This window comes from Centropristis striata, chromosome 8 (assembly GCF_030273125.1).
Source record: "Centropristis striata isolate RG_2023a ecotype Rhode Island chromosome 8, C.striata_1.0, whole genome shotgun sequence".
In the NCBI taxonomy this organism is placed as follows: Eukaryota; Metazoa; Chordata; class Actinopteri; order Perciformes; family Serranidae; genus Centropristis; species Centropristis striata.
In genome coordinates, this window is record NC_081524.1 from 18,826,575 (window position 1) to 18,842,911 (window position 16,337).

Below are 16,337 nucleotides of genomic sequence, written 5' to 3' on the forward strand. Positions count from 1 at the left end.
GTGAAATACCTCCTCCTGGTCCAACATGTAGATCTGATTTCCGGAGCTCACACGAAGATGGGGGTCCCAGCGGTCTTGGGGTGGGCGGTCGTGCGAGGGGCGGTCGTAGACGGGGCGCTCTTGAGAGGGAAGCTTGTAGGAGGGACGGTCGAAGGAAGGACGGTCGTAGGAAGGACGGTCGTAGGAAGGACGGTCGTAGGAAGGACGGTCGAAGGAGGGACGGTCATAGGAAGGACGGTCGAAGGAGGGGCGGTCGTAGCTGGGACGTTTGAAGGAGGGACGGTCGTAGGAGGGACGCTCCGGAGCGGGACGGTCGTAGGAGGGAGCGTGGAAGGAGTGGGCGTGGGTGCGATGATGGTGATGATGGTAGGAGGGGGGGACGGCACACCTTGCATCTGGACGGGAGAAAAGGAGGAAGGGGGTAGGAAGGGAGAGAGAGGGAAGGAGGAAAGGTCAGTTAGGATCAGTGGTGGGAGGGCTGTGATGCTGTGACACATGTCTGTCCTCATAGCATCAGTGTCAGGTCTCATTACAGTGTGTACAATAGAACAGCTTGAAATTAGGTAACGTAACACTCTGCAGGACTAGAAAAATAATAATAATGAAATCTTATGTATGGGGTACTGTGAGCAGGATGATGAACACCATGACAGGACCTTTAAGGTCTCAGAAACGACATCACTAACACAAAAAATCTATGTGGTCCAAAGGAATTCTTTGAGAAATAGGCTTATTCTCGTTCTTGCATAGAGTTCGATGAGATGCTGGATGTCACTCTTAACATCCAAAGCTACATCCACACTGCAAAATTATTATTAAATCTAGAAATAAGCATGTTGAACAATTAAAATAAGAAATTAATTCATTTATTAAATTATTTATCGCTGCTTGCAACTTTAATTTATCTTGTTTTAAGATTTAATTTCTTTTTTTTCTTTTTTTAAGATATTTTTTTGGGCATTTTGTAGCTTTATTGAGAGAGAGAGATATTGAGAGTGAAAGGGGGAGACAGAGGGGAAGACATGCGGGAAAGGGCTCCGAGCTGGATCCGAACCCGGGCCGCCCGCCTACGAGGACTGGGCCTCTGTGGTACGCGCTCCACCAGGTGTGCCACCGGGAAGGCCCCTTAATTTCTTATTTTAAGCGTTCAACATGCTTATTTCTAGATTTAATAATCTTAATTTAAGAGATCTTGTCAAGTGAAATTATCTGTCCATACAGCAAGATCATTTCCCTCAGATTTTGTTTTTTTACCTGGTTTTTAGACACACCTTTTTTTGCAGTGCAGGACACAGTTAGCTTCGCTTAGCCTGTTAACAGGAGGAAACAGCAAGCAGGGACTAAACTAAAGCCAACGCAAAAGTGGCAGACTGTAGTTCCTCAAACGGCCACTTGAGGCTGTCTCCAAAGCGAGTCAATCCTCATCAACTATAGAGCCAAAATAAACATGTTTACAGCCTGGAAAAGACAACGTTATTGACTCTGTAGCTACTTTTCATTTAACAAACTGATATAAACAAAAAAAATATACACTGGTGCTAAAAAGTTTGGGGTCACTTGGAAAATGTCTGTGTTGTTTTCCATAAAAACAAACTGTTTTATTCATGAAATAATTTCAAAATGAATTGATATAGTAAAGACATTAACAAGGGTAGAAATAATCATTTTAACTTGTACAAATCTCCAACTTTACCTCTAGATACTCAACCAGCCTGAGGAAGGATCATTTTATTTCTTTTCAAATCAGCACAGAACAGTTTCTAGCTGTGCTAACATAATGCTCAGGTGTTTTAATGATCAATGATTCGATTTCCTTAATTTTGCGGGATTGGCGATCGGCCGATTGCTTTACGTCAAACCGATCTTATCTAGCGATCTTATCTACCTCGAGAAGAACCCCCCACCGTTGCTCCCAACTTTGTTGCTGAATTCAGCAACTTTTCAGACCCCCTTAGCAACTATTTTTCAAGAAAGCGACTGGAGACAAATCCAGCGACTCCTTCTTACTCTTCTTAAGGAGCCGCTAACGAGCCGGAGGCCGGCTTGTTAAGAAGAGCAGCAGTTAGCTAGTTAGCTCTGTAGCAGTACAGTGTGTATGTGCTGCTGCTGCAGGAGGTGTTCACTTAGCGTTCTCTGTTTGTTTACAACAAGCACCGGACACTCTGTGCACAGTTAGCATCCCGGTTAATTCACGATCACTATGTTTATGATCAGCTGAGACTGTGCATAATTAGCCATGCTGCTTTTAGCTGCTGACGTTGTGCGTGAAAACCATACGTCACCTCTGGAGTCTCTAAATCCCTCTGGGGGCTAACTTGTCCCGCCCATAGACTGCCATGGAAAACTCTGGCTGTGTCCCAATGTCAAGGATCCTTCCTTGGTAGGATCCTTCCTCCAGAGTCGGGTCCTCCGAAGGCAAGGCAAGAGTCCTTCCTTTCACTGGTGTAATGCACAAATGGGACAGCCTTCGGAGTGTGCAGCTGTGCGTCATTGCGTAATTGGACGTCCTGCTTAACTTCAGCGCCGCTCTCGGCCCTTTGGCTAAGATCAAGTGTAGTATCTGTTCTTATCAGTTTAATAAAAAATAAATAAATAAATTCAGCGCCGCAATTTCAAAATCAGTTCACAACATGAATGTGTCTCTGGCATCAGCACTCTGACACATATTTGTGAAAATGGAAGAAGATGCTTTAAGGTTGAATCTCCACGATTTATCAAGTAAAAACCATAAAGTGGATTAAACCTGAATATTAACTGATCCTGGCTGAATTCGGCCGCTACTTAGTGCCATGAATGCAGCGGCGCATAATTCATCATGGAAATATGTTCTGTGATTTTTTATTTTTTATTTTACAGTACAGTACAATAACAGTTGTTTATAAATAACAATAACGGATAATAGCGGACTTTCGGTCCCTGTAAACACAATAAAGAAATGTATAACTTTCTGAATGGCACAGTTGCACATAGTACATCATCATCGGACGCATATAAATTAATAAACAATAACTTTAGCAACTGAGACGGCATTAATTAACTTAACCGGCAATGTATCAAGATGACGTTTATTATCTTTAGCTTAATATTCTGGCATATGCTTATTCATATGTTTTTGCTTGACTTTGAACACACGTTTTGTAAGTTATGTGATAACATTCAGTGTAAACTGAAAATATCTACATATTTAAATGCATGTTGCGCCGCCAGCGTCGCTGTTTCTACGCTCGCCATTTTTAAATCTCCCGGTAGACCGGTGTGCGCAATGCTTTATGGGTAGTCGGAGCGCACGGAGGATACACACATGCATCCTCGGAATTTGGGCAAAAGAAGGACTCTGTCCTCCGGAGCATCCTCGACATTGGGACAGTCCTTCGGCGGATGTCGATGACGTAGTGTCCTTCAAATCCAGCCGTTTGAGCATCCTTCCTTGACTTTGGGACACAGCCCCTCTCCTCCGATTGTTTCTTCTTCTACAGCTTGGCATCTAGCCGCCACACTGTATCATCAAATGTTACGCTGCCCCCGTGCGGAAGGCACCAGTAATACAACTTTTTTTTTTCTTCCAGATATGATGAACTATTCGATTTTTTTTATGATTTAATGACTACTCGAATATTCGGAAATCGATGCCCTCCCTAGGTGTCTGTATGTTGTACTATAACAAAACCAAAAAACACTTTATTTATGGTTGCAGTTCTTTTGTTAGTTTGTCCTGTAAATTGTTGCTATTTATTTTATGTTCAATATTTTATTAATTACCTCAGACATTGTGATTTCCTTTATTTGTTAAAGAAAAATACTGCTGTGCTATTGTTTTTCAATCAAATAAGATTCAAACATTGAAGGTGTATGCTGTGAGTTATAAAAAAAATTGGTATCGGCCAAAATCGGAATCGGCAGGCCAGGCTTTTTAATGTGATCGGCCAGAAAATTGCAATCGGTGCACCCCTACTTTCAACACTATAAACATGGATTAACACAATGTGCCACTGGAACACAGGAGTGATGGTTGATGACAATATTTCATAATTTTTTTAAAAAGTGCTTTTCTTTCAGTAATAAGAGCATTTTCTAAGTGACTCCAAACTTTTGAATAGTGTATATGAAGCTTCAGAAGTGCTGATAGTAAGGATGTAACGATAAATCCATCTGAATTGAATATCGATTAAATGGTTATTGATCCAATATCATCAGTGCAAAGTGAAAATACAGATCATGACCTTTAAGATAGGCCTTTATTTTGAAATTCCCACTTTAGATTTATTCTCTAAAGTTGTTTAATTTAGAATTCAATAACTATTTTTTGTGAGTAGATATAAAGGTAATTATAACTGTGTTTAATGAGCATATGACATTATTAAATATCAATCAATGGCAGACTTTGTGATATCAGCAAATATCTTATTGTTGTCCAAAGTTTACTGTTGTTTTACTATGTTGACAACATCTGCTGCACATCTATCCGTCCCTCAGGTTTCTGCCCCAGTTAAAGGTTTTCTTTTCCGTCTCCGATGTGTATCAAAGGACAGGTGGTGTCGTATTTTTACAGACTGTAAACCCCTTTGAGGCAAACTTGTGATTTGTGATTCTGTGCTATTAAAGTACAATTTAATGGAACTAAACTGAATTAAAAGAATCTATATAATATTGTATCGTGATGTGTTTTACACCCCTAGCTGGGAGGCCATTTTTAAACTTTGGGAAAGAGCCAGGCTAGCTGTTTCCCCATGTATGGATTTTTTATGCTCAGGTTATAATTCTTACAATTCCCTGGTTCAGAGGATATGTTCTTATTATTCCCTTGCCTTTGTTTCCCTAACCTCATTCCAATTCAGGACGGAAAAAAACAAAAGAACAGGCCATCCTCGTGACTAAACTAGGGTCTTGAGACAAATGTAATGTGACACAAGGCAGAGAAAAGCAGAGATATTTGGAAATACTCCAAATTCTTCAATCTTTGAGCTCCTTTTATAGAGAAGAAGGCACTTCATAGTGACTCTGCAAACACGCCCTTTGAATGTGAAATCAAGTCTCCATCTCTGTTAGTTTTATAGTCACAGCTAAAAATGATAATTGTCTAATTGAAGGAGTCCCAGATCCAGCTCTGCTCCAAAAATCTAATCATCTGTTCCTGGGCCTGAGGCTGTCCTGTCCACCAGATTTAACAGGATTCTGTTCCTGAGGTTCCTGAGATATCCTGCTGACAGACACACACAGATACTAAACTATAATCTCCTCGCTGGGGGTACACAATTATCTTTGACGTTATCCCTAATTCAGGGGATCAATCAAGAAGATGTGTGTGTGTGTGTGTGTGTGTGTGTGGGGGGGGGGGGGGGGGGGGGGGGGGAATTTAAATTATATCTGAGGGCTCTGTGCCTTGGATAATTTAAGAAATTGATCACACAGTATTGGAGACATTAATATGGATTTTTTTCCTAGGTAGCTGTTTCACTTCATCTTAAGTGAAAAATGTGTGGCTAAGGACCTTTGCTAAATGAGGCACTTTGTCTTTTCTTTCTTCTCCGCTGTCCAAGTTTTCTGGCCTTATTGCACCCCTTTACCTTGTGTTTTAACTAGTGATGGGAATAATTAATCGATGATCGATTAATGCGTGTTAAGAATTTGGTTGATCACGTGGAATTTTTAATCGATCTGTGCATTTTTTCATTTTAATTTGATCTACATCTGTGTATCGGTTTGAGCATTCAGTTCTGAGCTGAGAATTAAGTAGTTAAAGCTACAGTTTGCAAACTGAAAGTTGCAATAACAACTAGAAAATTTCCTCTGGGGAAATTCTGAAAGGGCCACGGGGGCTACTGCCGGTGTGTGTACACTATGATGAGATTATTCAGAGATTTCAAACAATTAATACTAGTAATGTTATGATACTATATTATATACAAGGAGCACACCTACAACAACAACAGCATTCCTTTCTAGTATTTATTTATTTATACAGCAACCTATGCCCTTTAACCTCAAAATGTGTGTGTGTGTGTGTGTGTGTGTGTGTGTGTGTGTGTGATTAAAATCACATAACGTTACCTGTGTGTAACAACAAGCATTCCTTTCTAGTATTTATTTATTTATTTATACAGCAACCTATGCCCTTTAACCTCAAAATGTGTGTGTGTGTGTGTGTGTGTGTGTGTGTGTGTGTGTGTGTGTGTGTGTGTGTGTGTGTGTGTGTGTGTGTGTGTGTGTTGGAAGCATGTGTATCTTGACAGTATATATATATATTATGTTCTGGGATATTAAATAATTAATTTATCACCAGGATAGTCTACATACAGACGCAAATAATAGACTAATAAAAAAATAATATAATATAAAGGCATTCCCATGCCCTTGAGCAGGACACAGTTCACATATAAATACAGAATGCAGGTTGTCATTCATGTGCAGCTGTTTGTTAAACAGAGAAAACACTTATTATTATTATTATTATTATTATTATTATTATTATTATTATTATTAGTGCATGTCTACAGCTGTTAAAGTCACTGACAGCTGATCCAGCTGTGATCTGCTGCTGCCGTCATTAGAAATGGATGTCGCTTCACATGACGCTTCAGAGGGAAGGATGACGTCTCATGTCTCTCATGTCTCATTTCGCAAGTGACTCAAGTGAACTGCGCAGTGAGGGAAGCAGAAATGCAAAATAAGACTTGGGAGAGACCAGAGAGACCCATGGAGTTGCGCGAGAACCATTTTGCAAGTATCTTCAGCTCTCGCATTGTTTTAGAGACGAATATCCGGTCGCATCGGTTCACAATAAACCGATGCAACCCGATATTGGGTTTAACTAGTTTTGCCCATGTACGCATGTCTTTGTGCATACTTGAGTGTGTATTAAAACATAGCGATAAATCAATCAACTAATTAGCAATCGCAAATAAAATAACATTTCTTCCTAATGCCCATCCCTAGTTTTAACTTAAGGAAACACACCAATACAAGCCCCAGCAAAGCTGTCCAAGCTTTTGCTCAGTATTTCTGCAACTCGTTTCTGTAACTCCTAAAAGGGCCTCTCTTGGTGCATCTGTTGTTCCAATATTGACCTTGCATTTCCTCTCCCTCCTCTCAAACTCCTTATTTATTAGCTCTGTTTAAGCTTGAGACATGTTTACTTCTTTCCCATGGAGCAAAAAGGCAACAGCAGCATCTCTCAAATGCTTTCAGTTTATGCCACTGAGCGTTTTTATAGTTTTTCAGCTACGAACACAAAAGCAAACGTCTTGAGGCAGTTCTCTGGCTTTATCCTGTCTGATGCTGCAATTCAAAAGACTTCACTCTTTTTTAAGCAACAGTCCAGTGGAACATTGCTGGGAACAAGGCTGAATCAATTGTACTTGTTTAAAACTTTTCTTAATATTCAATCTCCGCTCCACTATAGCATCAGGATTACTGGTCCAGAGGGAGCTTTCTGAACTCATTTGCACTGAAAACATGTGATCTTTTTGATCAAATAAGATGAAATAAGTAAAAATACATTCTAAACAAGTTGAGAAAGACTTCTGCAGAGTGCATGTGTCAGTTAAAGTACTGTTCTCCCAGTGGCTCAGACCTCCTGCCCCAATAAAAAGCCAAGTTCACACTTATAATATCTGCAGGGTGTGCAACACATTTTAATACAATCACACACACACAAGCAGAGAGGAAGCTGATATTTATTTGACCCTCTGGTTGACAAGGCTCTGCACTCTTGAAAGTAAGCCAGAAACAGTCACCCAGTGGCCCACAATGCAACACTCCAGCACGTCGTTGCTGATTATTTTCCTGCATCATCACTTCTCTGATTCTTCCAGACATTTGACGGCTACAGAGCGTCTCCATCCACCAGCCAGAGCACAAAGAGCACAACAGGCAATCGTCTAATTGTGGCAAAATAACAACTCAGTTGATCCTTCAAGTTCCTGTTTGAATTATGAATCTGAATGCTGAAATATAGATGAGTGCCTAAACAAGCACAGCTAATTAATATGGACTGTTCAAGAAATGGAAAGTAGTGAAGCATGGAGAGTGGAGTCGTAAAAAAACTAAACATTTTAATGCTTTCATGCACATGTGGTCACATGGCTTTCATCTCACTGGGGGTGGGAGGGGTTAGGGCCCTTCACTCAGACAAACATCATTTTCTCCAGTCACAAAAAGCTGCACATATACAGATGCATCTGTTTTTTTAATAATGTAATATGAATCATTTGGGTGGACAGAAACTTAAAGGCTATGAATATGGGCCGCAGTGATAGGGGAGCATTAAGGGTTCAACATAGCCTCCACTTAGCCTTTTTGTCTGTGCAATGTTAACAACAAAGTGAATGGGGGCTGTTCAAGTGACAAACTGTGGACTTTGACACAGGAGAGCGGGGTCCATGTGACAACAAAAGTAAATACATTTTTAAGTAACTTGCGTTTTATTTACGTAACTTTCGTGTCTCACGTCACCCTTGTTACTAGGTAGGGTAGTCTTGTTATTACCAGATTTATTTGTAAGTCAAACTTTATCAAGTTTTAATTATTTTATTGAACAACAAAAACATGAATGTTGAGTTAAATATTACTCATCCCCCCAAAAAGTCCCATTCAAAATGTAAATGTTTGAATTGAACATGTAAATGAGTTGAACATTTGATGGAGGAATGCACAGTGCATGTAGGGGGCGTGTCCTCAGTAGGGGGCGTGGCCTCAGCAAGCAGTAAGCATTGTCAACTACAACTTGGAGCATATTATTTGGCTGTAAAGCCTCGTACCTTAAAATGCTTTTTCAGCTGTTTATCCATGGTCGTGACAAAAGTTTTGATGAGACGCATCCATTCCAGTCGTAGTCTTGACAGTATATTACACAAAACTCCACAATATGAATTTTATTTATAATCTGAGTTTATTTTACACAGCTATATATGACCCGCAATACTGAAATAAATGATTTTGCTTTATAATGTTTTTGTTCTCAGTGTTTTAATTAACAAATTAGATTCAAAAAATCTGCTAGCGGTGGTTCTATAAGTGAAATGAAATTATAATATTTCTCGGAAAAGAAGCAGAATTATTTCTTAGCGATAGCCACTACACAACTCTGCAGTATCGTTAATGATCAGTATACATTATAATAATAAATTAATACATTCTGACCTGAAAGAAACACGAAAACTCTTTTTTTCTGTCATATGTGCCGCCTGCTGTGCGCTTCCGGGACCAATAAATGACAGAAAGACAAGATATTGACTTTAAATGTCTATTAAGACATTAAAAACACATAAATGCGATCATCAGAACCACGACGCACAGACGTAAAATACGTGGTGCAAGCACGAAATATCCTTCCTGTTGAAATACATCAGTTTTAAAGTCGTCCTGAGCAGTACGAAAACATTTTGTAAAATCGTTTCGGGGAGCATGAATTAGTTTGTTTAATTTCGTGACAGTTTCCAGAATTGCCATGAGACTGGGTTGTGTGTGCATGTGATTGAGGAGGAGCAGATATTCAAGTGTACTTCCATTAAATCTGGTTGTTTTAGTCAAGATTATGCTAAAATATTTCCCCCCCAACTATACTTAAGTTCCCTGTTTAGGGCCAAAACTGTAAAAGACAATATATCTAACCTCTTAAAACCCACCAAGGGGTTTGTTTTTTGAACAGATGTAGTTTGTTTTAGCCACATGCTTAGCAAGCAGAAACTGCAGATACTGGGAGATATTTCCTTTTAAATGAAGCCTTAAACATGCAGTTTGGCCTCACAGTTCTTCTGTTATATGCATTTTTTATTTGACGCATTCAGGGGGGTTTAATGATAACTTCCATTGTCAATTAATCTGCCAATTTATTTTCTAATTAATGAATTGTTTGGCCTGTAAAAAAAATCACAAATCACTGAGATATATACCAGCAGTAACATCAGTAATATGTGAATATTCCTCCTATAAAGTTAAAAAAAAAATCATATCTGTCAGGTTCTACTTTCTATATAAATAAATTAATTAAAAACTCTCTACATCACCATAGTGTTTTTCTCATACAAGGCTGTCTTTCTATCCTGGAAAATGATTCTTATAGAACTACCGCTGGCAGAATTTTTGTATTTAATTTGTTAATTAAACACTGACAACAAAAACATAATAAAGCAAAATCATTTATTTCAGTGTGGATATATATTGCGGGTTACATCTAGCTGTTGAAAATAAACTCAGATTATCACAAGAAATTCATATTGTGGAGTTTTGTGTAATATACTGTCAAGATTACGACTGGAATGGATACGTCTCATCAAAACTTTTGTCACGACCATGGATAAACAGCTGAAAAAGCATTTTAAGGTACGAGGCTTTACAGTCTATTAATATGCTCCGAGTTGTTATGTTGCACAGCGGGCTGTTTGGAAATGTTATCTTCAAAGGCTACATGGCAAAATATAAAAAATATATTGTAAAAGTGTTGCATCAAACAAAATGTTCTAGTTGTTAGAATCTCCATATTTCGTATCATTAAGAGGGGACAGGCAGTTATGGTGATCCATCACTGTTCTCTTCTTCTTCTCTTTTTATAAAGTGTTCATTGCAGATGGGTGTGTCGACTTAAAGCCCGACTGTGAAAGCAGATGTGATAGATGCTGAGTAAGTGAACTATGAACTGCTGGTCATTATCACAGAGCTTCGGGGAGATGAAGCGCTATGTGACATGCTCTCCCTTTCTCCCCCAAAAAAAGCACCTTGAATCCAAACTTTGTAACTGTGCAGAGCAAAGTCATGATGCCGAGATATTCACTGGAGGATAGCAGCGTGAGTCATCCACAGCCCAATCTGCACTACTCTACAGTAGGCCTACCTCTCCACCCCCGAGGCTGCCTATTAAGGGCCTGTGAAGCGCAGTGGACAGAATTTCAATGAGCAGACTCATTCTTCTGTCTGTCCATTGGTACGTACAGGGTGCACATATACTGTACAGTAACAATTTGGCAAGCAGAAATGCTGAGATGCTTCTTTTCTCCGCTCGTCTTCCTTCCACCTCTCATTCACTCTCTACGGTGTCTCCCCCCCTTTTCCCTCTGCCTTTGTTCCTCTCTCTCCTTCCCTCTCCGACGGCTCTTTTCCCCTTTTCTGCCGTCCTTAGCAGTTTACAAAGAAGAGTCCCATGCACCAATCGGATGACTGGTCAGCCTTAGTCAACGTTGTCATTACTGGAACCCGACAGGCCTAATGTTGATTTATACACATCGCTGAGCTCCAAACAGCGCTAAAAATAAAGCTTGCAATATCCCCGGGCCGCCTGGGGCAGATAATGTACTCCTGCAAGCATGGCGAACCAAAGCATCTTACTTTCTAGGCAAGGAAGCACCGCACAGTGCACATGTCGTTACCGTGACCTCAGCTGCACCAGCATCACATATTACTGCTTTCCAACGGAAACATACAGATGGAATACAGATGTTATTTTGCCAGGAATGACTCTATGGAAGGTTGTAAGAATAGATGCAGTGCTGCACTTTGACAAGCAGTGAGTCAGAGTGGTGCATATGTGCAGTACAGTAGGCTGCTGTCAGTGCTGAGTCAAGGGGGATGTCAAGTGTCAGCAGCGGGGTCACAGAGGCCCACGAGTATACGAGGCTTCTCGCTGAACAAGCACTTTGGTCAAGCCCTCAACTTCAGGAAGGAGAAACTCATTAGACTTATATTAGCTGTGGCCATGGTCGTGGATTGGCACATTCGCAATAAATAATTATAATCATTCAGAAATCAGGCGTTGCTTCATTAAAAAGGTATAATTTCTCTGCTCCGTTGCACAAAATTACCTAAATATGTCTATGTGTGGCTGATGGGTTTGCTGATCAATACCAATTACTCAACGATTACCTCACAGGGGGCTTCCAAAACTCAATACCAGGCACGAGCAATTTAAAGCGCTCACAATCTCACCGCCCTCCCACCACCACTGCTCCCCAAATAGCTCAAAGAAGGAGGACTGTATGCGCAATCAACCAGCGACCAATTGTTCAGCGGTGAAAAATGACAGCGACGGTGCTATTACAGCATTTTTGCATCATGAAAACTACCTCTTACACCAGGCGAATCTGTTCTTTTAATTAGGTATCTCTGTTGTGAAAATGTGACTTTATTTGGGCCAATTACAAGCTGCCATCACTCAGGGGTACCGCTGGAGTCGGAGGCGGTGTCAGACTTGAGTAGGAGATAAGTTGTATCTGTGTTGCTGCAGTAACAGCTGATTACTTAATGTCATTTTAATGATCACATTATAAAAGGCTAGTTTGTTCTTTCGCAATTAAACTGGGTATAATGCGGACTTTGACACATTCATTTGACGCTTAAACACCTGGTACTACAACTGTTTCTGATGATAGCAGCCTGTTTTAAGACACAAATCTACGATAAACTAAATAAATAAAGACTCTTTGAGATGTGGGTCATCTATGGTGCATCTATCTGCTGCAGGCTGAAGTCAATCGGCATCTTTATCTCGTTTAATTTGTAGTTTTCCTTATCTGTTAATCTGGCTCTTTTTTCCTCCCCCTTTCTAAACTGAACTCTCCTCCTGCTGTGCAATATTATGTGGAGTATTTTACACATTGTACACATCCCAAACAGAGCACGGCTTTCCAGGCTATTAGAGTGGGAGGATCCGAAGCAGAAACAGAATGACAGCGCCACTTTCCATCTCACACAGGCCTGAGGACAGATACGTCTTCACATTTTTTATTTTTTTTTACCAAACTTAAATAGGCAATGCGATCCTTAGATATAAAATGTTTAATATCTGTGGACTGGCCACTGTCAATACTTTACAGTCTTGTGTTGTGGTATTGACATTTATTTATTTATGAAAGCAAGAAGGGAATCAAAATGATCCTAATGTAAAACAGATATTATTTCAGGCAAACTTCTGGAATCCACCCTTCATAAATTACACTTATGATGACTAATACCTCTTTTCAACCAAAGCAAATGCTGGCTCACCCCTCCCCTGTGGCATGTCATAAGTCTGTTCATGTTGTGAAGTGTATTGTGTATGTGCTTATGTTGCCAAGGTTTTTTTGATTGTTTTTTCCTACTTTCCTCTCCTGACGTGCTGTATTTTCTTTTCTTTCATCTCTGTCTTCCTGTCCTGTCCACCTCTGTCATATTGTATGTGTGTTTCGGACGGGTTGATGGCAAATCTCGTTGTACTAGTACTTGTTACTCTGTGCAATGACAATAAAGGCTTCTGATTCTGATTCTGAAGCAGTTTCAGGGCCAGTTCGGAGCCAGTGCTAGTGCTGGTTGGCAGTTGGTTCAACTTGCAAACCAGCTCTGAACCTGTTTGCTTTTCCACAGGCTCTAGAGCCACGTCATTGCTTCACAGCTAACATCTGTATGTGTCTCTGTCCTCTGGGCAAGTATAATAACAGCAGACTACATGTCTCTACAACACATCTGTGCCGCTCATTTTAATCACTATGGACGCCGAATATGTTCTTATTAACACTGAACGTAAGATGTTAATGTTGGACTTTGTTGTACGCGTTGTCTAACGTTAGCACACTAGCAAATGTCCGCTAACGTTAGCATGCTAGCTTGTCCGCATCAATCACATTACAGTTAAACAAATCAAATAATGAATTTTTACATGTTTTATTTGTCCTTCTCAATGGACCAAGTTGGTCTTTTTGATCAGATAACCCCGCTCCCAGCCACTGACGTAAGCGGTTTGCAGTTCAAGACCAGCAAAGAGTTGGTGCCGCTATGGAACCAGTTTAGCCGAACGGGAGATGGTTCTTTGGCGGAGGAAAACCAAAGAACCGTTCGCAACTGGGCTCCGGGCCTGGTGGAAAAGCCCTATAATTGACCCTGTATTAAATCCCGCCCATTGAAAGTAGACTGGCCAATCACAGCACTTGAACTAAAATCCGACAAATAAACGATTCTGCTCCAAAGACTTGTGTCTATTTTCTTTATTATCAGGTTGGTTTTGAGGATTTCAAGCTAGTCATGGTTAAACGCTCTGCCTGGAGCACATGTAATAGTGATACTTTCATACACACTAGCTACTGAAGGTAGGTCTAATGAATGCACATGGTGCTGTTTCTTTTTTTGATTGTGCATGAAGTGTTACTCCTTTAGTGATCCTTAGTGAAGCTAAGGCGGGGCTTAGCAGAGGGTCAGTTGTGTTAGGTGTCAGTGATGTACAGTTATGAAGCTTTGAAATCGAAGCCATGCCAAAGAACGCCAACTAAATCACCTCTTAATCCATCATTTTCGCTCCAACTCTGCAGCTTTGTTAGCTTTTTAGTAGGTATGTACCCATGCATTTTTTTCTCTCGATAGCAACTTAGCTACCTACTGTAGGTATCCTGCCAATCCCATGGTACCAATGCAATACCGGTACTCTCTTTCTTTAAATCTGTATACATCAGGGCGTGAAAAACAATTTAAATCATTTTTATGTAAGGTTACATGAGGCCACTAAAATGCTGATGCTCCACCATGACTAAATGAAGCTATGGACGGAAAAATAGACAATGACAAAGAATCTGTATTTAACATGGATCTATCTCATCATGGCCAAAACCCGAACCTCTTCAGGACAGTTTTCGAGCTAATAACAAAATCAGTGCATCCTTACTTTTTTAGCCTCATTATTTAGCTTTCACAACTTGAAAATTCCACTCACATTAACTTCATTTCCAGCAACAGAAAACAAACCTACCAGCAACTACCAGCTCAGCACTTATGCACGTAAATTCATCAGCTTGCCAGACACATAACTCCAAGTAAATGCTAACTGCTTGCTAACACATTTGCAGCATTATTAGGTAAAAATGTATTTAGTTCTTCTGCCCCCAAGTGGCCAAAACAATAAATGAATATAGTTTTATGCTCACAGATTACACTGCATCTCCTCGTCCAAAGCACTGACCTTCCATCAGCACCTCGTCAACCTTTTTCAGCACTTTATCCATCTTCCCTCAGAACTATACATGTTCCTCCTGCATGCTACACTCCGTTTCTGAATACTGTGCATGACCTTCAGGGCCACAATATAGCTGAAACAAACAAACGGTCTCTGAGGTAGAAAATTAAAAAAAGCTAATCTCAAGCCATAATGCCTTTAAGTGTATAAGAGCTGCAATTATACACACAAGCTGCCACTTCAAAGCAAATACATGTATGTATTTATCTATATGAGTGCACCCACATGTAAAAAAAAAAAAAAAAAAAAGCTCTTCCCATGTAGTCAAACTGCTTGAATCCAGGCAAAAGCTTTGATCCTTTTTAATTTCACCTGCTACAATGAGTCCACTTGAAGCAGAGATGTTCGATGAGGGGAGGGCAAGATGGGGGTAAAAGTGTGTGTGTGTGTGTGTGTGTGTGTACATGTGTGTGTGTACATGTGTGCGTGTGTGTGTGAGAGGGGTAGAGGTGGAGAGCGAGTATTCTCACCTATCAGATCATTCACCCAGCCCTCACGCGGCGCGTCCCGGGTTCCCCATTGCTCACCCAAAGCGTCCACACGGCGTCACTGTTGCTGCGCTGCTAGCGCCTTGAATCCGCCCCCAACTCCACCACACAGGAAACAAGGTTACTGCCCAAGAGATGTCACTTCCGAAACACCCACTCCCGCTCGCTTGCTCGCGCTCGTTCCCTCACGCCCCCAGCCTATTGCCATGACAACCGAGAAAAGAATAGAATATAAGTGAGTGTTAAAGAGACAGGGGGATCAGAGAGACAGGGAGAAAGAGGGATGCAACGAGAGAGAGAGACGGAGAGAGGGGAGGACAGAGAGGGAAAAACGGGGGAAGCAGGAGGAGAGGAAGAGAATGGGCAGAGAGAGAGAGAGAGAGAGAGAGAGAGAGAGAGAGGTGAATGAGTGGGCGGGGAAAGGATGGATGACAGAGGAGAGGGTGAGAGATTGAGAAAGAGAGAGAGATGAGGCATGTGGTGGGATGTGATCGGAGGGGGGAGAGGGACGAGGAGGAGAGAGGTGTAGATGCTATGGATGTCGTGAAGAAGAAGAAGAAGAGAAATGAAGTGGTGAGAGAGGGAAAGAGGGAAGGAAGGGAGGAAGGAAGGAAGGAAGGAAGGAGGACACTTTTTTGGGAATAGGGAGCCCACATCTTGTTCCCATAGCAACACAGCCATCCATGAAATACTGACTTGTACCTCCCTCTCACTCTCTTACTCTCTCTGTTTCTGTCTCTCCATCCCTCCCCCTCTCCTTTTCTCTTTCCATCTCTAACTATATATACACACACACCGTGAGCGTAAGTTGGCACTGAGTGTGCATGCAGTAATCCACATTGCAACATTGTCAAACACATCAAAAGGTACCAAATATACCATCA

At 40.9% G+C, this 16,337-nt stretch overlaps 1 protein-coding gene and 1 non-coding gene across 8 annotated transcripts in view; one reads left to right on the plus strand and one right to left on the minus strand.

Moving 5' to 3' along the window:
* syngap1b (synaptic Ras GTPase activating protein 1b) overlaps positions 1-16,337 on the minus strand; it is a 224,429-nt gene that overhangs the window by 165,765 nt on the left and 42,327 nt on the right. For all 7 annotated transcript variants that reach the window (XM_059339401.1, XM_059339399.1, XM_059339398.1 and 4 more), the window contains exon 2: positions 10-395. In XM_059339401.1, the coding sequence (XP_059195384.1) occupies positions 10-395 (386 nt within the window). The remainder of the gene's footprint in view (positions 1-9; positions 396-16,337) is intronic.
* LOC131977066 (U2 spliceosomal RNA) lies at positions 2,520-2,706 on the plus strand. The gene has a single exon (XR_009394863.1). It is a non-coding gene; the product is annotated as a U2 spliceosomal RNA (small nuclear RNA).